Source organism: Scleropages formosus, chromosome 5 (assembly GCF_900964775.1).
Source record: "Scleropages formosus chromosome 5, fSclFor1.1, whole genome shotgun sequence".
Classification (NCBI taxonomy): domain Eukaryota; kingdom Metazoa; phylum Chordata; class Actinopteri; order Osteoglossiformes; family Osteoglossidae; genus Scleropages; species Scleropages formosus.
This window is the reverse complement of record NC_041810.1, coordinates 37,910,908-37,936,132: the sequence shown is the minus strand read 5'-3', so window position 1 is coordinate 37,936,132 and position 25,225 is coordinate 37,910,908. Positions and strand designations below refer to the sequence as shown.

Here is a 25,225-nt window from a genome sequence, read left to right as displayed (position 1 = left end):
TTCGTTTTCTCACATAGTGGCACAGAGCACTGAATAAAAACATAAGACAAATAGGTAGATGGCATATTAAATTACTACAGCATCCATGCAGTTATTAAAGCTATAAGTATGTCTACTGGCCATGGAGGACTCGAAAACTGAAAAGCAAGGGAAAAAAAACCTCTGTGGGTCCAAGTGCCAGAGGTTGCACACCCCTCCTGGGAATTGTAGATTAAAAAGACTATATGTCGATTTACAACTAATAATAACACTGTAGCTGAGTGTTAACAAATATTCTACTTCACACAGGCATGTCTCATCCATGATGGCAGGCAGTCATCAGTTTCAGTCGGCATGGGTTGCAGGTATCATGGCCGGCCTGCTCAGGTCTTATCATTGGGAAACAATGCTCAGCAAGAAAGAAATTGTTTGTAACGGATGACTTTATCAAATTATAAAGTTCTATAGACAAGGTAAAAAAACACGGTAAACAGAAATTACATTGGTTATTGATATGTCAGTGTGAACATGTAAGTCTTAAGCCTGGATTTAAGGACTGAAACAGACAGGGCATTCCTGACAATACCAGGCAGACTATTCCAAAGTTTAGCCATTATATGGCAAGCTATAATAGATTGCTTAACATTTCCTGTTATTTTTATTCATTTATTGTTATTATTTTGTATTAATATCAGGACCTCTGCAGGCAGTACCCCCTGTGACCACCAGAGGGTTACCTGGCTGAAACTGGCACACCTGGTAATGGTTGAAGTAATGATTCACCATGGCATATTCAACTGTATAAAAGGAAGATAACCAGAAGGGGAACCACAAGTCTTTGATCAGTGCTAGATTCTCTACATCCCTGGATCTTCCTTAGTCTTTTTGGTCCCTGGACATCCATGTCCCCCAGTTTCCTTGTTGCCTGGTCTCTCTGGCTGCATATTTGCATGTCTTCAAGACATTAGGTTTTGTCATTCAAAGTATCACCACAGCACCATACCAGCAATCATCAGTACCTGCATCTGTAAATAAATTTTGCACTTCATTTCACCCTAACTGAAATCTCTGAATGTAATGACTGGTAATTAATGTCATTAGCATTTACATTTATTCATTTAGCAGATGCTTTTCTCTAAAGTGATGTAAATTTCAGAGAGCAACATAATACATTACATCAACAGAAGAAAAGATTTGGGTGCAAGAATGTGATTGCAGAGTACAGTCAATTTGTCACGGTCCACCATATGAGCCAGGATACATCACATGGGTAGCTTAGCTTCATAAAGGCCTTTCTATTCAAATTCTTCTATAAAAAAAAAAAAAATTGAAACACAAACATTTCCATGTTTATCACGCACTTGCAAGATCAGGGGAAAAGTGAGTTGAAAAAATGTGGAAAGAGATTCAATAGTTTTAAGTGAGAGGGGGAGGTCATTCCACCACATCAGAGCCAGAACCAAAAACCATCATGCTTTTGATTTTAGGTGTGTAGCGCCACCAAGTGAACAGAGGTGGAGGAGTGTCTGACAGGAGGGGAGATAGATGGGAATGCTTCAGCAGCTGAAACACAAGTCAGGCAGTGTCACACTCATGACCTCGGCACAACTCAGCTCACCTATGGATGATCAAGGTAACGGAGAATAAAAGAACAACCCAGGAACAATCAGGTTGCAGAACCTCATCAAGCCATACACTCACCCACACCTGCAATCTCCTGCAATTTTTCCTGCATCCTTGTCTTCTTCCTTGTCCTTGTTCCTGTACCTATTCTGGTTCCTGTTCCTGCTTCGCCCTCTTCCTGTCCTCCCCAAACCAAGTCCCCCTGTCTCCTCTTTCTCTTCGTTCCCTGACCATTGGCTCCGTTTCCTGTGCTACAGCTTTGGATTCTCCTGGTATTGACGTCTGCTCATCGATGACCCTTGCTACGACAATGCATTCTGCTAGCTGATCCTGTATAGAATAACTCTGTGCAACCGCACTTGGGTCTGCATCACCCTGCCGAACATGACAGGCAGCAGCCTTCTGTAGTTGGAGAGGTTTGATAGCAGAGACTAGAAGGCCAAACAGGAGAAAGTTGCAGTAATCCAGGTGGGATAATACCAAAGCCTGGACCAGGAGTTGCACAGAGTTTGTTGTGAGACAATACAATGTATCTGCAGGACTGGGTTTTAGCTTCAATGTTGAGAGAAAGACAGACTTAAGTAAATCATTACTCCTCTTGGTCGAGGAGGAAGGCAAAATGATCAAGTTGTCCAGTTTGATAAAGAGTTCTCGACAGGAAGACGGACCTGCAGGGAGGTAAAGGATCTCTGTTTTAGAGAGGCTGATTTGTAGGTGGTGATCAAACACCCAGGCAGAGATGTCCGAGAGGCAGGTGGTGATGCAAGAAGAAATGTCTGTAGCTCTGGAAGGAAAAGAAGAGAAATAGCTGGGAATCATTGACATAGCAGTGGTAGGAAAATCCATGGAAGGAAATGAGAGTGCTTCCATAAGTAAGGATTTTTTTAACAGCAATGAAATGAAGGCTGATGGGAAGCAGCTAGAGGAGAGTGAGAAGTTCACAGTCTTTGAGATAAAAGAGGTAAGTTCCAGGGAAATGTACTGGAAAAGTGGTAACGGGATCAGATCAAGGGAGCAGGTGGCTCTGTGTGATGTTTCTCAGCGATTTAAGTTACTGACAGGGGATTAAATGTAGAAAATGTGACTTCGCAGGGAGATCCAGCATGATCAGGGCAGGTGGATGCCGAGAACTTGTCCGTGATGCAGTTTGCTTTATATCTGAAAAACAAGGAAATCATCAGCGGTGAGAGAGCAGGGAGGAGGTGGAGGCGGAGGGCAGAATAAGGATGAGAAGGTGTCGAAGAGTCTGTGGGGTTTGTTAATTGCAGACTGCAGTTTGTTATTAAAGATGGTGGTTTTAGCTAAAGTGACAGCAGAGTGGAAGGTTGCCAGGAGATCCTTTTAAACTTCCAGGTCCATGAGAGTCTTTGATTTCCACCATCGCTATTCTGCAGTCTGGAGTTTGGTTCTGTTGGCATAGAGCCACATCAGTTGGCACATCTGATAGCCATGGGCTGGAATTGGGGCATGCTGGTCTGGGCATCAGAGGACAGAAAGAGCAAGAGAGGAGGACAGGGCTGAGAGGAAGACATTAGTAGCATTGTCTATGGACAGCTCTGAGAATCGTGCAGCAGAAGGAAGAATGGATGGTGCGACAGAGGAGAGGGAAAAGGGTGAGAGAGTTTTGGTTATGGCGGAAGGTAACAGATGGTGCAGAAACACAAGAGGGGTTAGTAGTGGTGATGCAGGGCTGGAAGGAGATGATTAAACGATCTGAAACATTCAGCAGAGTAACAGAGAGAACAGGACAGCCAGTTACGGGGGAAGACAAGGTCGAGGTGATTGCCAGCTTTGTGAATAGCAGGGGACTGGACAGAGAGGTCAAAGGACTGCAGGAGCAACAGAAGGCTGCTTGTATGAATGTCCCTGGCATGCTGGCTGAAGTTGCCTAAGAGAATCAGTGGAGTGTTGTCCCCTGGGAGAGAGCTCAACAAGATGTCAAGGTCATCCATATAGCACCTGGAGGGCCAGGAGGGCAATATAGAATAATCACAATGAATGTGATTAGCGCAATGATAGAGACAACATGGAATTCAAAAGAGAACAGGTCAGGCAGGTGGAGAGGGAGAGTAGAATATTTCCACTGGGAAGAGATGAGCAGGCCTGTGTCTCCAGATTGCTAGGGGAATGAGGGGTGTGGGAAAAGGAGAAGTTGGTGGAGAAAGCTGCAGGTGTGGCTGTATTATCTGGGGTCATCCAAGTTTCTGCCAAGGCCAGGAGGTCAAGTGATACATAGGAGCCTTATTCTGAGCTGAAGTCAGCCTTCGTCACAGTAGGTTAGCAGTTCCAGAGGTCCATGGAGAAGTTGAAATAGAATAGAGGGTTTGATAGATGAGTATAAACCAAATTGTTATTGCAGCCAGATCATCTAGGTCTCTGATGAAAGTGATATCGAATAGTTTGGTTGCCACAGACAACTTTGATGTCATACATTTTCGCCGCATGATCCCTTGCAGAGCACAATGTGGATGGCAGAACTCATATAGTAGCTGTGTACTCCCACAGGTAGATTCCCTTGTGTTTGTGCCCCAATTCTTCACACCACGAGGTTGCTGCTTGAAATTTGAAGCTGACAGTGAAAACCAAAGCTACTTCTTGATTGGGACAAAAACAAAGGGACAGTATGATTAATCTAAATGCCTGGAGATTTTGGAGACACGCAGTCTACAGTAGGCGACACTATCGGATTTTGGAGCACGGTGACAAAACTGTAAATAAATAAACCAAAGAATCAAATAGTCAACAGTTTTTGATGTTGTTTGTTTTTGAGGACTGTGATGTTGGGTGTGGCACAAAGTGGTGAAAGATAGGGATAGAGAATATGAATCTGTCAGCCTGATCGTCCTATAGCTGAATCTGTGACTAGAACCTGCAGAACAGAACGTAGAAGATGAACAGCAAAGAAATGTGCGGCACTTTAACTTTACCTGTGTTTTGAAGAAAGATCCATTGAGCAGACACTCTTAAACAACGGTAGCAGATCATCTGAAAATCGTATTTTAGAAAAGCTTGCAACTATCGGGATACTGTGTTGTGAGCAATTTTTAATCAAGAGAACTCTTTATATTTTTCTTTATTTTCTTTTAGTATACATCTTTAAATGTGTTTCACATATTTTAAAAATCATGGTGTTTTCCAAATACCACCTGGTGTTAATGCAGGTTAACTGGTGCCAGTTGTAGGGTTTTAAGACACTTTTAGTTGTGTGTAAAAAAGCTATTTCTGGAGAAGCATTAAGGTGAGTGTTGCTGTCGACAGCAGTCTGAGGGACAGAGCAAAAGAAAGTATCATGGAACAAACCGGCAACTGATACAAAATTGAACCACATTTCTTGTTTATCTGTTTTTTCTCAGTCAGTGCTGCTGCAGATTTTTTAGCATGATGCTGCCAAAAACCCACCGTGCTGGAGAGCTGGGATGATGCATTCTGTAGCCATCAGAAAGAACTTGGACCTCCTGACTATGACACACCACAGATTTCCGAACGCGTTCCATAAATCCACCACCAGTTAATCTCCCATCTCTGCTCCTTCTAAAGCGCTCTTCAATCATCACGAGAAGCACACTCATTTTCATCAGAAGCCCTTTTTTCACAGCCTTCGCCAACACAATTACTTTGAGTGAGGGATTGATTTAACGGCCATAAAATTAAAAGAGAAGTCTTTATTCAGGACTCGCCTCCCAGACTGTCGGCTCGTCTCACGAGGATGGCAATTTGCCTGTAGGAAGAAAAGATGAAAGTCCAAACAAGCGCGTTTATCTTTTCAATACAGAAAATTGAGAAGTTACAATAAAGGATGTCACATTCTATTTCTTAGGCAGTGTGTTTACTTGTTTTTCCAAATAAAACTCATTAGTTAAATTTGTGTAATTAGTACTTGATTATCCATATTGTTTATGCATAAGCAGACACATGGACAGCTCCAGGCATATAAAAATTAACTGAACGTAAAGTGAAATATCCATCCATCAATAACTTGTCCAGTGCAGGGTCACAATGGTCCAGAGCCTATCCCAAAAGCAGTGAGGTATGAGGCAGGGAACACCCCGGACTGGACAACACAGGATCAGTGAAACAGCATTTAATTCTAACTATCACTTCCACCAAATGTCAGTAATGTTTAAATGATGGCATTAAGGCATTAAACAAGGAACTGAACACATACATGATCTTCCAGTGTTTGAGTCTGATACCCCTACTTGCAGTGGCTGACTGCAGGTTAAGCGCATTAAGTTGTTCAGCAAAAACAAAAGAGCGAAAAGCTCTCCTCTTCTTCTCCGTCTTTGTCTGTCTCTCCACCGTGCTCCTCCTCCACAGCAATATCGCCATCGCCAGCAGGCTGCTGTAATCAATTTCAACAACCTTCGTACTATTAGTCGAAGAAGAGCACATAGTAATTAGAAGAGCATAATGCAGTGTGGATCAATGGGGCTCTTTCTCGGTGCTGAGAAGTAGCCGAGCGGAAAGAAAGGTGTTTAATGAAGCTGAAGAATAAAGGGCAACTCATGGTGAGTGCAGGGGTCATGCTTGTTTGGGCCTGCTTTCCTGCATCTCAGCTGATGATGCACTCTGAATGTGAATATAAGTGAACCTGCTCTCTGGGCTTCTTGGCTTGCAACCAGACAGGAGATTGTGGGATCAGAGCAGGATGAAGGTGCTTTGGGTGGTCTGCATAGTACAGAGGTGGCACTGAACGTCTGTACAGAGATTATGATTTAACAGGCTTGTACAGAAGGGAACTGGTTTGAAGGGTGAGGTTCTTTGAAAACTGAAGGAGGTCTGCATGGGATGAGGGTGATTTTGGGGCTCTGTGTGGTATACATGGAGGTAGTTTGTATGGGATGAAGCTGGTTTTGAAGGTTTGTACAAAGACAGGTAATTCGGGGGGATTTGAACAATGGGGGTTCAGCCAATGTGCATGTGAACAATAGGGATGGGGTTTCGGGGGTTTGTAGAGGAGGAACCATTCAAATGCACCCAGTTGCCAGTTTATTAGGTATACCCCCCCAAAGCATTTCTAGCATCAATTGGATGTTCAGATGAGAATTTAAATAGGCAAAACAAGTAACCTTGGTGACTTTGACCATGGCATGGTAGTTGGCACTAGGCGTGTTGGTTCTACCATTTCCTATTTGGCTGTCATCCTGGGCTTTTCACACAACACTGTTTCAAGTGTTTACCGAGAATGGTGTGCAAGCAAGAAATTACTAGTGATAGTTGATCCTGTGGACAAAAAGAGTATCTGGATCAGAGGGCCAAAAGAGAATGGCAGGAAGCGTACAAGAAAACACACGGGCCGCAACCAGGCAAATCACATTGGGCTTCAACATGGAATGTCATGTGTGGAATTAGAAAGGACCACTTATCAGGTTTTGTCTAGCTTGTGTTACAATGGCTGAATACCATGTTGGGTGACAATGTTGTCAGCAACAAGAAAAACAAGAAAGCCTGTCTCCAGTGGTCAAAAGGGCATGAAAACTGGACCGGAGTGGAAAAAAGTTGCTGGTTTGAATAAATCCTGGTTCTTTTTCAAACATGTCGATGGCAGGATCAGAATTTGGCGCAAGCAATATGAGTCCATGGAACCATCCTGTTTGATGTGAACAGTACAGGCTAGTGGTAGAAGTGTGAGGGTCCTGATACCCATTGAAGTATCTGAACATCGTTACTGACCAGGTTCATCCCTTCATGGCTGCAGTTCATCCACGCATGGTTGGACACTTACAGCAGGATACAGCAGTATGACACAAGGTACATATTGTCACCAACTGGTTCCAGGATTGTGACAATAAGTTGCTTCAGTGGACTGCACAGTCCCCAGATTTCAACCCTATCGAGCATCTTTGGCATAAAGTGGAAAAGGCTGCTCGCATCATGACTGCGCAGCTGTCCATTCTGCAGCAACTGGCAATGCAATCATTTCCTCATGGTACAAGATTCCTGCACAACGTGTGCAGCATCTTGTAGAATCCATGCCCAGATCAATTCATGCTGTTGTGAAGACCGAAGGAGGCTCAACATGCTACTAGAGCGATGAAACTAATAAACTGGTGGCTCAGTGTATGTGTCTCAGATTAAATGGTTACTCTAAATTATCAATAGTCAGTTACATTGTGTTACATTGCTCAACCATATAACTGTGAATTTATTCTAGTGTATCTAGCATTCTAGATAAAAGGGTGTCAGTTCAATAGTACATGAAGTTCATTGCATTCTACTTTGCTAAATGAATAAATGTAAATGTACTCGGGCTCAATATAGGAGACAGGTGGTCCGTGAGGTTTGTTTTAAACGGATGTGGTTCAGCAGTTCTGTACAAGGGAGAAAGTTCATTTCTGGGCTATAATGGGAGGGCTTTCTGCGGTCTGAAGAGAATCTGCATGATATAGGGAACCTTTTCAGGAAGGAGATGGTTTTGGAGGTCTTTGTGTCCTAGGTTAACCAAGGAGAAGAACAGGATGCATAACCTCACCTATTAACTTTCCATTACAGCTCTTTTTGTCTCCATTGATTCATTTAACTGTCACTTTTTCTCCAACTTACAATGTTAAGGTACTTCCAACTATTTACCAATTTACACAGCTGGGTAATTTTACTGGAGCAATTTTAGGAAAGTACTTTGCTCAAGGGCACTATAGCAGGAGGTGGGATTCAAACTTGTGACCTTTGGATCTGAAAGTGGCAACATTTCTACCCACCCCACCACCAGCTTATCTCTCACAGTTTTGTATTTCTTCCTTTTTTAGATTAATTTAACAGCAAGACTAGACATCCCCACACACTTTCTTACTTATTAATGCTGTTTTCCTCCATGTCAACAAGGTCACACCAACTATCAGTTTTTCCCAAATGACATCATCTAAAATTCACACTTTTGTGTGGCAGCTCAGCCCACCATGAACACGACAACTGTCCTTGGGTCTGCAACCCACAGCCTGCCACATACAGCCAAAGCTGCTTCAAGACAGCTGTGAGCTTTGAAAGCAAATGCTCTAGATGTGGGGAATATGTGCTTTTTTTCATTTTAACTAGCAGAACACAAACATTTCAGTGGATCACACAGGGGCTTAGCAGAGGCTTGCCCAGTAAAGCCACTTCCATATTATAGTTATGAACTTTACTCACTTACAGAGCTGGATATTTTCAACTACTCCTTTGTGTGTGAGACTTGGGCAGGCAACCATTTGGTTAAAACACGCAGTTTGTGGGACGAGAAGTGGATTTGTGGTTTCTTGTTTTTCAAATTTCACCTCTTCAGAAGATCCCCTAAATCCATGTTTTCCTGTCCCTGTTGCTGCAGAGGATGAGGAGGTTCACCTGGAGGACTGGCAGTTCAGTGTGGTGGATCTACTTTCACATCACCCTAATAACTGCATAGCCTGCAGCACAGATAACTGAGCCTGTGCTGTGCTTCGACAATGCAAGACTGTCCACCCACAAGTGGCACCGAATCACTAGGTGGGCTATTGCACTGCCCAGGATTGTGTTGTTGAGGAGGGCAAAGCTCTGCTGTAACCAACATGGGCTGAGGTAGAGGGGGAAAAAACAAGAATTAAGGGATTTTTCAACATTTCCAGAATTTTGCTGACAACTGAAATAAATGTATTAGACCAGGTGCAAACGGGTGACTTTTTATTGTGCTGGTTCTTAAAAACTTGCAAGTGGTCCCTGCTGAATTAACCTGACAAAAAAGCATTAGCAGACTGTGATGAGAAGGCTCCTTGACACCACTAAAATGAATAGAGCAATTAATGTTAACCAGCTGCTCCAGAAAAGCCTGGAAACTCAAGGGTGATTTTCTTTTGCTTTTCATATAACTGTCATTGTGACTCTCTCTCCCACTCCGTAGTCCCTGCACATCCCTAGATCTGTCGTTACTTATGGTTCAAAGGCATTCTCATATTTAAAAATCATTCTCTGAGGCTCTCTTCCAATACAGATCACACCCGATCTCAGCCTACAAAGGGGGTTTTTGATTCCATCAGCAAAACCTCTCTGAGCCATACCACAGACGTTTCAATGTGACAAATCGGGAGGTACAGTATGCGTGAATATTCTCTCACCGTTTGCATTCAGATGAACCATCCTTATTCAAAGGCAGGCAGCTGAAAGGTCACTAATGGCTCTTCTCCCCTCCAAATGCTCCATAAAGTTGTTTTGTGTGGAGACTTAAGTAGCTTTCAAATTGAGACCCACCTCAGCCACTTTCAGTAGCACTCAAAGGCACGCGTGCATGATTTAAAGTCATAGTGACAGCGCATTTTGACAGCTAAAATCCTCCCTGTAAAGCAATGTAAATATGTATATATTTTTGATTATACACTGATGGAAAAGGTCACAGAATATTTACACACTCACTTAATAACAACTTGTCCTGATCAGGGTCACAATGGTCCAGAGCCCATCCAAGAATCTTTGGGCACAAGGCTAAGTGAAGAGCACACACTGGATGGGACATCATTCCATCACAGTATAACAACACACACATAGAAACACAGACACACAATTTAGACCATGTAATTCACTTGAACTGCATGTCTTTGGAGGGTGGAAGGAAATCAGAGACCCTAAGGAGACCCATGCAGACACGAGGAGAACATGCAACCTACACCTGAACAGCCTAGTTACCCACTGTGCTACTGTGCCACCCAGAATATTTACACCTACTGTTATAGATGAAAATTTCAGTCAAAATGTAACTGAATAATATTAACATGTAAATTCAGAATGCAGAAACAATATTAATGTAACTATCAAAACGATGCATTTTATTGTTTCTCCCATTCAGCAGACACATAGCTCTATATTTTTCAGTTTTTTGCCTAATAAATTATTTACAATGAAGTAACAATTTTTTAGCTATAATTTTTCATACATACAACCTTGCACTTCAAATATCACAACAATTAATCAAATTAATAACTTGTGAGCTGTGAGGCTCCTAATTACGATGGATTACTTAGTTACATTTCTTTTTTTTATTTTTGTGCAAGAAAATACACTGCTTTGCAAAAGTATTCAGACCTTTGACCAATTCTGTCATTTTACTGAATTGTGGTATATTAAATGATAGGCCTACATTAAAAATGCATCGTGTGTGATATTTTCTTTAAAACTACCGAAATACTGTTAATTATGTTAAGGAAACATTAATTTTATTTCAGAAAATATTTTTAAGGAAAAGGGAAATACTGAAATATGCTTTTTGCATAAGTTCTCAAACCATACACATTAATACTTTTGCTATATTAACATCACTAATCTTTGGGGACAAGTGTGTACCAGTTCTATAAATTATCTGAGTGATCTTTGCCAGTTTTCCTCGATTATTTGTTCAGGTTTTCTGGATGATGCTTGTGAACCACAATTTTCAAATAGTGCCACAGATTCTCAATGAGATGGACATCAGGACTTTGGCAGAAACACCGTAGGTCATTGATCTCTTTTTTCCTGAGCCATTCCAGTGTTCCTTTGACCTTGTGCTTCGAATAATTTTCCCTCCAAGCTTTTCATCCGTTCTTTACTTCACTACTTCTGTTTTACTTCCTTTTTTTTCTGTAGGTTACAGAAGGGATGGTCTTTCTTGAGACATGTACTATGGAATTTTTTGCCTCATAGAATGTTTTGAAGTTAAGCTAACAATCTCCATTTTGGTCTCATATGACCACAAAATCTTTTCCAGCATTGCAGCTGGATCAGTCTTGTGCTTTCTGGCAAACTGCAAACATGCTTTAAGACGGTTCATTTTGAGTGATCATTTCTTTTGTGCCTCCCTCCCATTAGTAAATCTATCACTGTCCATGCCTCAAGAAAGACTGTCCCTCCAAGGAAGTATGGTGGTGGCACCATCATGTTGTGGTGCTGTTTTTTTATCACCAAGGAGTGGACATCTTGTCAAAAGAGAATGAAGAATTGATTGAGGAAAATATAGGAAAATACTACAAGAGAACTTGCTTCAGTCTGCCAGAAAACCTAAAGCTTGGAAAAAAATTTGCCTTTTATAAATGTATTTCTTCTCCTTGACTCTGCTGGCATACTGTGGCTACCCATGACAAGTACAAGACTTTGGTTATGGTCTACAAAATGGTCAAACGTTCCAAGGCTCAGTACTTACAATATCTGATCATTCCCTGTTCCCCAGCAAGAGTATTGCATTCTTCCACCTTTGGTCACTTTGGGCCCATGCACATGGTTCTAAAATCAAATGTCCACAGCTCTTCATTTTATAGCCAATGTAATGGAATGAGCTCCCTCTATCCCTCAGAGCTACTAAATCCCTTTTAGCATTCAAAAAGTGTTTCACAGAACATCTTCTTCATGTCTACTTATCTCCTAACCTTCCAACAGCATCCATAAATTTGTGTCACACCATCTCTCACAATCACTTTTGCATTTCCCGTCAGACTCATTTCTATAGGCATCCAATCATGTAATACATGCCAGCAAAAATGGTGGTATCATATAAATTAACTATGCTTCAGTAATCACACATCTGTGCCAAAATTTTTTTGCCTGTTGTGAGACACACGTTTGTTTACTTTCAGTTGTATGTCTGAAAACAGAATAAATGTAGAGATACCTTTACAATGTTACTGTTGATATGTTAGCTCAATTTGTGAACTGAAAAGAGTACTCTCAGACCAGAGCAATCTGGTGTTTTTGCCATGTTACCGCTGGAGCTTATAGTGCATGTTGCCTACAGTTTTCATCCTTATCTGTCAGCTCACTCATGGATGTGGAGGTTTAGCTTCAGCTTCTGTTCAGTTATTCAGTTAAATGTACAGACTTCCCAATACAGATACCCCAAAACACTAAACATAAGATGTAGCAATATTCAAGCAGAAATTAAGGGACTGACAATACGAGGTTGATTTTGCTGAAGAGAGGCATGCACAGTGTTACTAAGAAAAAAAAATTGTGAGGAAGCTCTACAGTGCTATACAAGATGCTCATCCCTGTTCGGCTGAAGGGGAGGGGTAGGGCGTGGTGGGGGAGTAATAAGGAGACTGCTGCAGGGCCATGTGTTAAAGGGCGACAATGCCAATGGCACTTCTTTTGCATTATGATAATGGCATATCCGAAATTGCCACCTTTTTCCTCCCCTTTTCTAATTATCAGGCTCTCCACTGCTAGCACACATAGGGAGCTGTGCGTTCGCAGGCAATTAAGCTCCAGTAATTACGGGCCCATTGTGAAGCACAGCTTTGCAGGGGATTTGGGGGGGTGTTGAGTGATTGCGCTTCAGTGCTATTAAAAATAGGACAGATCAGGATTGAACCCGTGAACAGTGGAAGAGAGACCCATTCTTGGCTCCATGGTGGGGGTTGGGGAACTGGTGGTTTCTGGGGGCTTGGAAAAATGCACTAAAGTAACCTATGCATGTGAAACTACACATTCATGACCCCTATCCACTCTCTTTCAAACCAAAGATGTCACTGGAAACTCAGATGACATGGCTTCAACTTGCTGAGAGGACAGTTAATGGAAAAGGACCATCATGCTGGGCAATATGGAAGGTCAACATAGAAGAGATAAACTTGCTACACGGTGAATCAACACAATCACCACAGACAAGTCTTAGCCAGTTGGTGGAATACCTGATGTTTTTAAGGACAACTATCCATAGAGTAGCCATGAGTCGACATCGACTCGACGGCACCTAACAACGACAACAACATCCACTCTCCTGCAACATACACCCAAGTTCTTTTGTGTTGAATGTACAGAGTCTACTGCCAGTGGTCTCACAGTGACAACAACCAGCCCAGTAATATAGCAACACACAGAGAAGACTTTGTTCAGGGCAAATAACAACAGGCAAAGACTAGCCATCACTCTCAGTTTGTTACTCTGAGCACTCCCCACAGTATGTGGTACTAGAGCACAGCTGTTCTGTACACAGGCTATGACTGACGTGCCCTTTCTGATTCCTGAACCAACGCTGATAATCAATTTTCCTTTGAACGCTCAAATTGAGTCCTGCCCTGGTAATGAATTCAAACCTATGCAAATTTCTCCTGGGTGTTACTGATTTGCTTTATGCATTTGTTTTACTCAGAAAAGTCCATTTGTTTCAGGTCCAGAGATATTTGTTAGGAGTGTGAGCACAGGAGCACGTGTTGGCTGTAGCTTCACAGGCTCAGTTCCAAACAAAACGAACATTAAAGTGAAACAAACACTTGCCAAAATGAGAGTTAGGCTCAGAACAACCTATTTCATTCACATTCCAAATTGCATACAAATGCAGCGTATTATTAAAACAGATATCGCAATACCCACAAAAGAGTGATGAAAATGGTATTTTATACAGAGAGACCTGGGAAAAGCTGGTGGATAGGAAGATTATCTTGTTCCTACCACCTTCTCTGTCCATTTTGTTTTCTCATCCTTCCTTTTTTTCCAACATATCACCTCCTTTTTTAGTTTTTCTTCCTCTGCTTCTCTTTCTCTCTTTACTCCTCCTAATTTTCTTTCCTTGGCACTTTATTTCTACTCTCTTTTTCTCCCCTCTTGTCTCCACTCTCTCTGGTGAGGCTCACATCTGCATTGCAGTTGGGGAGGAAAGGCTGCGTTGTCGGAGAGGTTTGAGGTGCGACTTTCCTCGTCTCCTTCCAAGTGATGTTAATTACATCTCCCTCCTAGCGAAGCATGGCCCCTCGCCCCCGCACCTTCCCTCGTCAAACGTGTCACTCAGTCGTCCCACAGAGGACACGTGACAGCACGCGGAGACGAAAGCCAGCTTCTCTCAGCACATCCTTCCTGAATCCCCCATCTCAGCCCCCACACATCACTCAACTTTTGGTTTTGAAAGGATTTGTTGCAAACCTAATGATAACACAACCACATCCAGTGACACCATAGTATTTCACTACTTTTGGGCTTATGTAGCTGTTCAGACAACATGCCCTCTGTGGGTTTTCTTTCTGTTTACCCTAGTAGATCCTGTGTTCTTATGTAAAAGTCTTTCCAGTGCATGTACATTACCCAAAAACAGGCTGCCAGTTGGCAAAGCACAAATGAGTTCATTTGCACAGAGTGAAGCGACACATTCAGCTCAAAACCCTTTTTTAGATGGTGGACTAGTAGCCTAAGAGGGCAGGGGTGTGCACTAATTTCTCTTTAATGGTTACCAAGCTAACACTGTAAACATTTGTACAATATAGCAGCACTTAACAGCATGCTATGGCAAGAATTAGGCAAAATTTATTATGGATTCATGGATGAAGTGACAATACAAAATGAAGAACAAACATTTGTATGCTGATTCTTCAGCTGACCAATAGAATATTGAATAGGACGAGCCCAAAAATATATACACACCGCCCGCTCAATCATGAGGTCTTGTAGAAGTGTACTGTTGATGTTGGTCAAAGCAGCAGGACAAAGAGTGGTGTATAGATCTCTCACAGGGGACAAGAAATGCTGTAATTAACAGAAGATCCAGGAGAATAGAATAGATAGATCTATTAGAGTGAAATTCCTTTTATTTCTTTAAAAGCAAACCTTTTAAGGTTTGCTAAATTGTGTTTCTGATTCATTCCCGCTTCTCTGGACTTTTGTTCAGGCTACATTTCTGAACACTGGGAGGTCCGTGGTTTCAGATCCATTTAAACTTTGTTCTGTCTCTCTCCTTGAGCTTCTTTACATTCCTGACACATGGCCCTGAGATAATGATTATAACACTGCACTCACAGAGCACCACTGAGATGTGTTGAGGTGCTGTAATGGAAGTCAAGCAAGGGTGCTTTCATACATCACATTACTTTGATCGTGAACAGCAACTAGTATCTTGTGCTTTTCCAGTATGTTTTGCTTTGGAATCTGACTAGGAAAGAATATTAGCCTAATTGAACCAGTAGGAATAACATCAGGTAAAGAGTTGACCTCAGCTAACCAATTAAGAGTCAGGGATAGATACAATATAATAGTATGTACTACATCTGAAAGCGGTCAGGATTTTATAATGAAGCACACACACACACACACACACACACACACACACACAAACAAACCGCTTGTCCCAAGCGGGGTCACACTGAGTCAGATCCTAACCTGGCAACACAGGGCATAAGGCTGGAGGGGGAGGGGACACACGCAGGACAGGACACTAGTCTGTCGCAAGGCACCTCAAGCAAGACTCAAACCCCAGACCCACCAGAGACCCGCTGCACCATTCCGTCCCCCATATAGTATATATATACACACAAACACACACACACACACACACACACACACACTTTCCGAGCTGCTTGTCCCATACGGGGTTGCGGGGAACCGGAGCCTAAACCGGCAACTCAGGGTGTAGGGGGAGGGGACACACCCAGGACGGGACGCCAGTCTGTCGCAAGGCACCCCAAGCAGGACTCGAACCCCAGGACCCGGTCCAACCCACTGCGCCACCATACCCCCCCATATAGTATAAAGTATAAAGTATATGGTCTACCTTTCTATGCATAAAAAACATTAAAGAACCACTTCCAGATACACTAAGACATCTTTAACGTAGTAATAATAATAATAATAATAATAAATGTAACTACAGTATTTATAATAGATAGAGAAAACAAAAAAATTAAACCCAAATACAGTAACACACACGAAACAGTTAACAGCAACATGGTCTGACTGAAAAGAAGGAAGTTTTTGTCCAACCTCAGGCCCACAAGCCGACAAATTGCTGTAGACACGCAATGTTTAGATGCACATTGTAAAGTAGTGTACGTTTGTTCTTACGAATATTGTGTTTAACTCAAATTTTTTAATAAATAGACTTTATGGGAGGTGGTTTGTAACTGTGAGTTGCATGTAAGTCAAACGTTCATAACCCAGGGACTGCTTGTATATTTTATATATTTTTATTTGTATGGACATGGTATAGTGTGTGATAAGATATGAAGCATTGGCTGTTGGATTTATGGGCTTTCTTTCTTTTAACCATTTTGAAAAATTAGAATTATAGCTACACAAGGAAAAGGAAAAAAGCATTTCACCTCTAAAAACGAAAATATTCACTGTTCATACTGCTGTTTCCACAAAAACCAAATAAATACAAGCAGAGGTATCGCTCCTGATCACGTTTCCCCTTATAAGAGTCCTCACTCATGTGCAGCCATAAGTCAAGGAGATGGGGATGTGGCCTAGGCTACCTGCTCATGGATATGATTATGCAGCAACTTTCCTTCTTTTTTCTTTTCTGTTCCCTTCTGGGGGGATGCGGTGGTGCAGTGGGTTGGACTGGGTCCTGCTCTCTGGTGGGTCTGGGGTTCAAGTCCTGCTTGGGGTGCCTTGTGACAGACTGGTGTCCTGTCCTGGGTGTGGCCCTTCCCCCTCCAGCCTTACGCCCTGTGTTGCCAGGTTAGCCTCTGGCTCCCCGTGACCCCGAATGGGACAAGCGGTTCAGAAATGTGTTCTCTTCTGGGTTATCATGTAATGCAGGAAGGTGTTACTGACTGAGATATTGGTGAAATTAAGACACCTTCTTTCCATGTTTTAGAGACAGACTATGGGCTGCTGCATCCATCTCCCACACAATGTGAGGGAGATGGGAGGATGAGAAAAATGTTTGAGAGCTGAAATATTGGTTGTTCCCACTACCAAAATATTGCAATTGCTTTCACAGAACCTTCAAGGAAAATAACGTATTTGCTAAGCAAATTAAAATAATGATGTATTAAGCCCCAAATTCTCAGAGAGCCAGAGATCTGATTCTGCCTCCCAAGGAAACTAGAGGTTAGTGGACCACAGCTCACTTGTGAAGTTGAACGGACAGTGGAGTATTTTTTCCTTGTCAAGCATGTTTTCCATTTCTTGACAGATGAACTTGCTGCCCCGCTGAACATAGTCCCCTTACAGGAGTCGTTTGTCTTGCAGCGTCTCACTGGGTGCGTCACCGTGTTTCTTAGTTTTCCCTCGTTCCCCGTCGCGCTGTGTCACTGCGAGCTGCGCCCATGAAAAATGTCAGAGTAATGAACATTTTTGCAAAGATTAGATTAATGATGAACATTTTACATGCATGCTGCAGTTTGGTGAATGATTTCCAGCGTGAGTTTTCACTTGTCAAGTGGTTTTCTCCCTCTGTTTTTTTTTTTTTTTTTTCATTTCCAAACTGCCTCTGCCTCCCTCTCCCTCTGTCTCAGCTGGAGCATCACCCTTAGGCACCAGTGCATCTCTTTATGACTGATGAGGGTAATTTTTCCCAAACAGAGGAGTGATGACTTGGGTTTTTTCTTCTCATTGCACTTCTCAGTGAACAGACAGATTAGACACATTTGTTGCCTTGTCTACTGCAGGAGTAAAGAAGTAGGAGTGGAGGGAACAGGAGGACAAACACCCCCCTTCCCAATGGTAAAAGCATAAACTGGCCAGCCTCCTCTTATCTTCTTCCCACCACTCTCCCATGTCGTAATACCAGAGCCCCTGAGGATCACAAGAAAACTAGGTTCAAAATTTTTCACTGTGGCAGCTTTTTCATTGCTCAGTATATGCTGTTGTATCAGGATGACCGCCGTCTACGTTACTCACCACCGAGCATGTGGGATGATTACTGCCTATTTCAATTTCACAAGTGTCTTTAAAAGCTGGAATTTTTATTTTTGGAAAGATCTGCCCAGCAATGGAAACTGCTGAAGGGACCCTACTGCAGTTTTTCCTGTGACATGGCTTGCCAACGAATGTTAGTAATCTGACTATAATAGATTATCCATTATGATCCATTACCTTTATAATTTATAAAACTACATTAACTCTACTATATAGACTAGTGCAGTTATTGTCTTGTTAAAGACTAATTGTAACATAACTTTGTGTTATCCAATATGCCAACAAAGACATACGGGTTAGGACATGCTAATCGCTGAGCTTTGTCAAGACAGGTATCCCTCAACTCTGTAATCTGAATGTTTTACTTTAGTCAGAGGCAATTGGACATAAGGTCAGCTCACACAATGTTTAGGAAACTACCAGGAGGCAAAACTTAAATGAGGCTGGCATTGTACATTATCATTAAGAAGCTATGGTGAAAAACAGACCACTATGTGGACATTGATCATTTAGTAATTGAAGACACACACACACATTGTCTAAAAGCACTTGGCCGGAGCGGGGATGCCAGAGCCTAACCCGGTAACACAGGGCACAAGGCTGGAGGGAGAGGGGACACACCCCGGACAGGACACCAGTCCGTCACAAGACACCCCAAGCAGGACTTGAACCCCAAACCCACCAGAGAGCAGGCACCGCACCCCCCCATAGTAACTGAACACAGCATATGTAATTATACCACATTATAATTCCTGGGAGGGGTGGGCAGCCACTGGTATTTGGACCCCTATAAGTTTATTATGATCCCCTTCTTTGCAGCTGGGAGTTTTTTGTTTTTCTCTCCTCAGGTGCCAACTGACTTACCTAAATAGTTATCTATGTTTTTCGTCTTAGAAAAACAAAAACCTGCATTGTAATAGTCCCTTCTGTGTGGTACCAATCTTTGGAACAATGTTCAGTGTTGTGTGTCACCCAGGTGAGAAAAAAATTAATTGAACTGAACTGAATAATGACATTAGCAACCGTAAGTCCATCACCCTTTGTATAAACAGGAACGAGTGCATGCCACCAGACGATTTTAAGATGTAGGAAACAGGTCATACACTGGCGCAAAAGGTCCAGTGATCTCCCTCTTTACATTTACATTTATTTATTTAGCAGACGCTTTTCCCCAAAGCGACTTCCAATAAGCTCTATGTAGTGTTATCAGCCCACACACCTTATTCACCGCGGTGACTTACACTGCTAGATACATTACTTACAATGGGTCACTTATCCATACATCAGTGGAACACACTCTCTCTGTCACTCACACACTGTGGGTGACCCTGAACAGCATGTCTTTGCACTGTGGGAGAAAAGCAGAGCACCAGGAGGAAACCCATTCAGACATGGGGAGAACATGCAAATTCACACAGACTGAGCAGGAATCAAAACCAAGTCCTCTCGCACCACACAGGTGCTGTGAGACAGCACTTTGAGTTGCCAGAGTAAAGAAATACTCATTATGAAACAAGAGCTCCTTTTACATGCCTCCTAAAGCTTTTTCCTTATATTCACATCTGATCACATATCACTACTTCATCAGTGTCATCAGCAATCACTTTTGAGACTGTGTGTGAATATCTGCACACTGTTTAGATTTAGTCCAAAAGTCACAAAGACCAGTTTGTGATAATTTTATCATCATAGTTCAAGCAAGACCTCTGCAGACCCAGTAAAGAAAAATAATAGGACCGCCCACTATGGCTGGAACCCCAGTGCTCCAAAACTAGTATCACACACATTGCATTCAGCTTCTATTATACCCTATGGATCTTTTTAGAACTTTTTACCCCTGACTTCTTTCAGAATTAGACCAAAATTTCCCAGAATTTAATGTTAAATATACATATTTGCTAAATGGCAATGAGTGAATTCTTGACTCATAACTCTGTATGTGGTGTGCAACACAATATTATGACCGGTAGTGCCAGCCATACATACAGGTAGCAGGTGAGACCAGGTTCGGTTATCCTGCTGTCAAAGTCCTGCTAGAATGGCCTACACTTTATAAATCAGAAGAAAAATTAATGTAATGTTATCTTTGTTTTTTATATTTTTATATTCATATTTTTCTAGTGGAATTTATGTTTGTACCTTGTTTAACAACACAGGAGCAGGACTGTTCTGCTACTTGATCCAACAGGTTTTTTATTATAGAGCTGCCTCCCTGACTGCAGTGCAGCCTGATCCACTTTGTTTTTTCCACATACCTGAGTAGCAATGTGACAATATTAGTCTGCTCAGATCATACAGTACAATAAGAGAACACAGAAACTAACCTTGGAGTATCCCACCTATGTTATACCCTTTACATGACCTAGTGGCAACAATGTATGTAATGTATTAATGTTATGCATATTGTGACAGCAGATGATGCAAGAAAGGTTTTCCATGACGCTCTTTTATTACGTTCTGGTCCTCCACGCTAGTACAGATTGCCAAGCAGCCATTACATACAATGCCCATGAAAACTGTCAGCAGCTGAAAGAGAACTTAGAGTGCAAGAGTCCACATATATGTAGAGTAGTTAAACAAACATTTATTTATTTAGCAGATGCTTTTCTTCAAAGCAACTTCCGATGAACTCAATGTAGTGATATCAGCCCACACCTTATTCACCAAGCTGATTTACACTGCCAGATACACTACTTAAATTGAGTCACTCATTCATACCTCAGCAGAACACACTCTCTCTGTCACTCACACACTATGGGTGAACCTGAACAGCATGTCTTTGGAGTGTGGGAAGAAATCCCCACAGGGAGAACATGCAAACTCCACACAGATTGAGCAGGGATCAAACCCATGCCCTCTCATGACACCCAGGCACTATGAGACAGCAGTGCTACCCATTATGCCACTGTGCCACCCTAGAAACACTCAAAAAAAGCAAAAAAAAAAAACAACATGTAAGTAATACTGAAACTATCAACAGTACACAGGTTGAGAACATATTAGAAAAACTCATAAACTCACTAAAACAACCAGAAGCACTATGCAACAAGGGATTAAAGTCAGGCTCCATTCAGCTAATTTTGGGTACTGAGTGTGCAGCAAGGAACCTTCGGTTTCCTTAGAAGGGGGTCGAGTGGCCTTACACTTCCGGCTGGTGTTCAGGTCTCATTTCCTCATTCAGATGACGCTAGTGGAACTTGAGTGAGCTGTGGTGGGGATCTTTTTTACTATACCCCATTTCCCAGAAAGGACCAGACATTTTTCAGTTGTTTCCTGGAACATTAAGACATCAATAGCAAGTTAAGCAAATTGTAATAGTTCGAAGGATGTACTAGGATGCAATTTCCCTGTTGTTGAGAGTCTTTTGCAAGATGTTTTTGGATACAGCACCGCTATTTAAACAACTGTTTCGCAACTGAAAATGCATTTTTAAGCCTCGGCGCTTCTTTGTCTGAGAACTCGGGATTAATCAGACATCTACGTCTAACATGTGCCCCAAAACGTCCTCTAAAGAGGCAGACAAAGTTGCATGCCATCCAAGCGCTGGCTCTTAAAGGGACAGGAGCAATTTTCTCAAGCAGCATGTGCATCTGTGGTGAGGTATAACATTTAGCAGTAGACTGTGCCTTTAAGCACTCGGCACCTCCTTGAACCCACCTCCTCTGTGCCCTCCTCCAATCCATGCTCTTCCTCTCTCCCTCAGCCACAGTTGACACTCCTTCCTATAAACCTGGAGGCATCTAGAGTCCCTCACATTGTAACGTGTGGAGGTGCTGTAGATGTCCAGGGCACGACAGGACACAGTCCTGAAAGCACAGTCAGCAGCGTTCATAGGGTCCTAGCTCCAGGGCAGCACCCACCCTTCACCCCTGTTCCCCCAGGACAGGGGGACACAGGGACCCACCTCCCCAGGGGTCCCAGCTGCAGTGATCCCAGCAGACAGATGAGAAGGTGATCACGGGATGGAGCCATCAGACCACCCAGAGGTGAGAAGGGTATCCCAGTATAGCTTTGCTTAAGAGCCAGAGAAAACTCACTTAAAGACCTTACTTCCAGAGCAGTGACAGAAAGAGATAACATTTTTCTGGAATAATGGAGAAAGAGCAGTTCACGGCCCACCAGGAGCAGGAGCGGACAGGCGCCTGGAAGAGAGAAAATGAGGGAAAGGTTCTGCAGAGCTTTGTTTTGCTGCGTTTTTCCTCTGTTGTTCTCTTGAGTGTGAGAAGGAGTTGCTCTGTGAGCGGTGAAGCATTGTGGCAACATTGTCAGCAAGGCAAATATCGGGTGCGTTCGGAACTGAGGTTGAAAGCTCAAATTTGTGTGATTTCACATCTGAAAACTCACTCCTGAACTCTGCAATCTCTGCAGAGCATTTGGTGGTGCCTGAATGTTTCTAGAATGGCGCTTTGTGATATTGCCCATTCAGTTCAGGCTATAATCTAAAAGCAATCGGTGTCAGCACGGACACAAAGAAGTTCTTAGCTCAGAGCTGTGGTGGTCTTTCACAGATTCTGCTGCGCACTACAGTATCTTAGCTCTCAACTTAGATTTTATTGGTCATAAATGACAGGATGAGAGGTGGTTTTGTCTGGAACCAGATGTGAACTTTGACATGTAGTTTGGAGATGGTGCCTCTTATTCAACCACTGAGATCAATGCTACTTTGACTTTCTCCAGGTTTTTCAAGGAGAACCCTCTGGTGGTCACAATACCAGAAGAATGCAATCAGCCCTGCCTACCCTACCTCCACCAAGGTCCTTGCCTTCAGCCCTCAAGCCAATGCAAAGCAGCTTCAAGAAGGTGTACTGCATGGAAGAGGCCAGCCCAAGCCCTTTTCCTGGTCTGGTAGCTGGAGTGCTTGAGATGAGGGTCAAGGAGGGCAGCAAGATCCGGAACCTGATGGGCTTCGCGATGGCACGCATGCAGGGGGAGCACAGGGACAGTGAAGGAGGCCTACGTCAGGTGGTGTTTGCTGGCTCGGGTCGTGCCGTCACCAAGACCATCACATGTGCGGAGATCATGAAGAGACGGGTAGGTGGCCTGCACCAACTGACCAAGCTGCGCTACAAGTGCGTTCAGGAGGTGTGGGAGAGTGGCGAAGGCAGTGCTCCTCAAACCACGGTGCACCGCAATGTCCCTGCCATCAGCATCCTACTCTCCAAGGACCCACTAGACCCCCGGGAGCCTGGCTACCAGCCCCCAGGGGACCTCGGTGTATTCTGGAGGGCCCCCGCTGAGGGGGTGGAGCACGAGAGTCCCCAGCTGGCAACAGGCAAGAGACCACTCAGCCCCCTCATGCAACCTTCCCAGACAGACTCCAAGAGACTCTACTCAGGGGTGAGAGTTACATGTACACAGGCACTGACCTACTGACTAGCTGGAAACACAGTAGAACAGTGCTGGATGCTTTGCTTGGCTGAAATTCAAACATACACAGGAACCTTTGTGGGACTGCTTCAGCTATAAAAGCACCATACTCATATTTTAAAGTTCTGGTAAATTTGGGTTTAGCTTCTGTTGCCATAGCAACATGTCTGTCGACTTTCTTTTTTACACTTTTTATTTGTCTTTATTCGTATCAACCAATGTAATGGCGGACATGAAAAATGTAGTTATGGTTTTGTGTGTAATTGTGGGTCTTCACAAGTGTCTGTTCAAAGGAGAACTACACAGATTGTATTGTGAATTTCCTTCAGCTTTCTGTATATTAAAATGTACAGATGGGTAAGGCGTGTGTGTATCTTGTCTACCTACTAAATCCATAGCGTAATAAGAGCAATTAATTTTTCTTTGCAGATGTCAGAGGCTATGAGTAAAAGAATTACAGAGCAGTTGGAAGTTTTAGATGGAAAAAAAATTTCATTGTGTTAATCTTTTAATAAAACCAGAGGAAGAGATTTTTAATCTGGAAAATATCTCCCGATAAGCAAGTGCTCTGCTGAAAACTGCTTGTGGAAAAACCAGCAGTTAAATATGAGCTTACACTGTCGTTTAGATTACAGTAGATCAGTGTCAGAAACATCAGTTGAAAATCTTGGAATTATTTGGCATCAGAGTATTACTCTCTGATGCCTGAGGGATTTTTGGTGAATCTGCCCTAAACCATATGGCGTCCAACAAGCTGACTACGATGCGTGAGGAATCAGTTGTGACACAGTGGTTACAGGAAAAGCCTGAAACAATGGGTCCAGGGCACCTGCCTTCCAGGTGCCTGGGGGGCAGAAAAATCTAAACTATGAACTTCGTTAGCAACAGATAGTGTGGTGTTCAGAGCTGCTGCCTTTGGACTCAGAAATCGCAAGCTTGAATCCTGCTTCTGCTCTCATACAGTACTCTTGAGCAAAGTATTTGCCCCATACTACTCCAGTAAAAAAAAAATATTACCCAGCCATATAAATTAGTAAATAATTGTAGGTAGCTTCATTTAAGCTGCTTTGGAGAAAGGTGTCTGCTAAATTAAGAAGTAAATCATTTAAGGCCAGAGGCATTTCTTGTTTCTGCAGACTTTGGTAAGCTTGAGCGTCAAAACAGAAATGATTCTGCTTTGTCAAGCATATTAGTCATTGCCCTCTAGTTTTATAAGAGAATGGGGGATTCTGAAAGCCAGTAAAACACTGGATTTTAATTTTACTGATGGTACAGTGGGTGGTAGGGGTACATCATCTGGACTGGGCTCTGTGATCGGGTGTAGCTTTAACCCCCATTTTAAACCTCCAAAACTGACAGCATTACATTGTAATATCTATTTTGGAAAATCCAGCCACAGTGTGTCATGTTGAATATGTAGCCGTGCATTAAGGAGTGAAAATTGTATTTCTTGCTTGCCTTTCTATCTGGGTTTTTAAAGGCTTGCATGGGCAACTCTATTATGTATGAGGACTCATTGCATTGCATCACATCAGTTATTATGTGGTGCATTTCCATATATTGTGTTCTTTCATGCTACTGTGTATACTATATGTATGAATAACCTTTTTTAAATTAATTTACCCTAATAAAACAATGTTTAATAAATTTTCCTTGAAAGGTGACCTGATAAAATGGCCTAGTTAAGAGCGAAAGAGCTTTGAGGCTTTGTGAGAGT

The 25,225-nt window shown here is 42.7% G+C and overlaps 1 protein-coding gene across 1 annotated transcript; it reads left to right on the top strand.

The window, feature by feature from the left end:
- Positions 1 to 21,919: 21,919 nt before the first annotated feature.
- Positions 21,920 to 23,573, top strand: rpp25b (ribonuclease P/MRP subunit p25, b). Its single transcript, XM_018745234.2, has 2 exons — positions 21,920 to 22,127; positions 22,819 to 23,573. Exons 1-2 carry the CDS (start codon positions 22,104 to 22,106, stop codon positions 23,512 to 23,514), a joined length of 720 nt encoding a protein of 239 aa, XP_018600750.1. The 5' UTR covers positions 21,920 to 22,103; the 3' UTR covers positions 23,515 to 23,573.
- Positions 23,574 to 25,225: the final 1,652 nt, after the last annotated feature.

Bases quoted from the DNA above. Each gene is read 5' to 3' on its own strand.
- rpp25b (XM_018745234.2), top strand. From the start codon at position 22,104: ATGGAGCCATCAGACCACCCAGAG. The intron at 22,128-22,818 runs GTGAGAAGGGTA...GACTTTCTCCAG, and splicing joins AGCCATCAGACCACCCAGAG to GTTTTTCAAGGAGAACCCTC.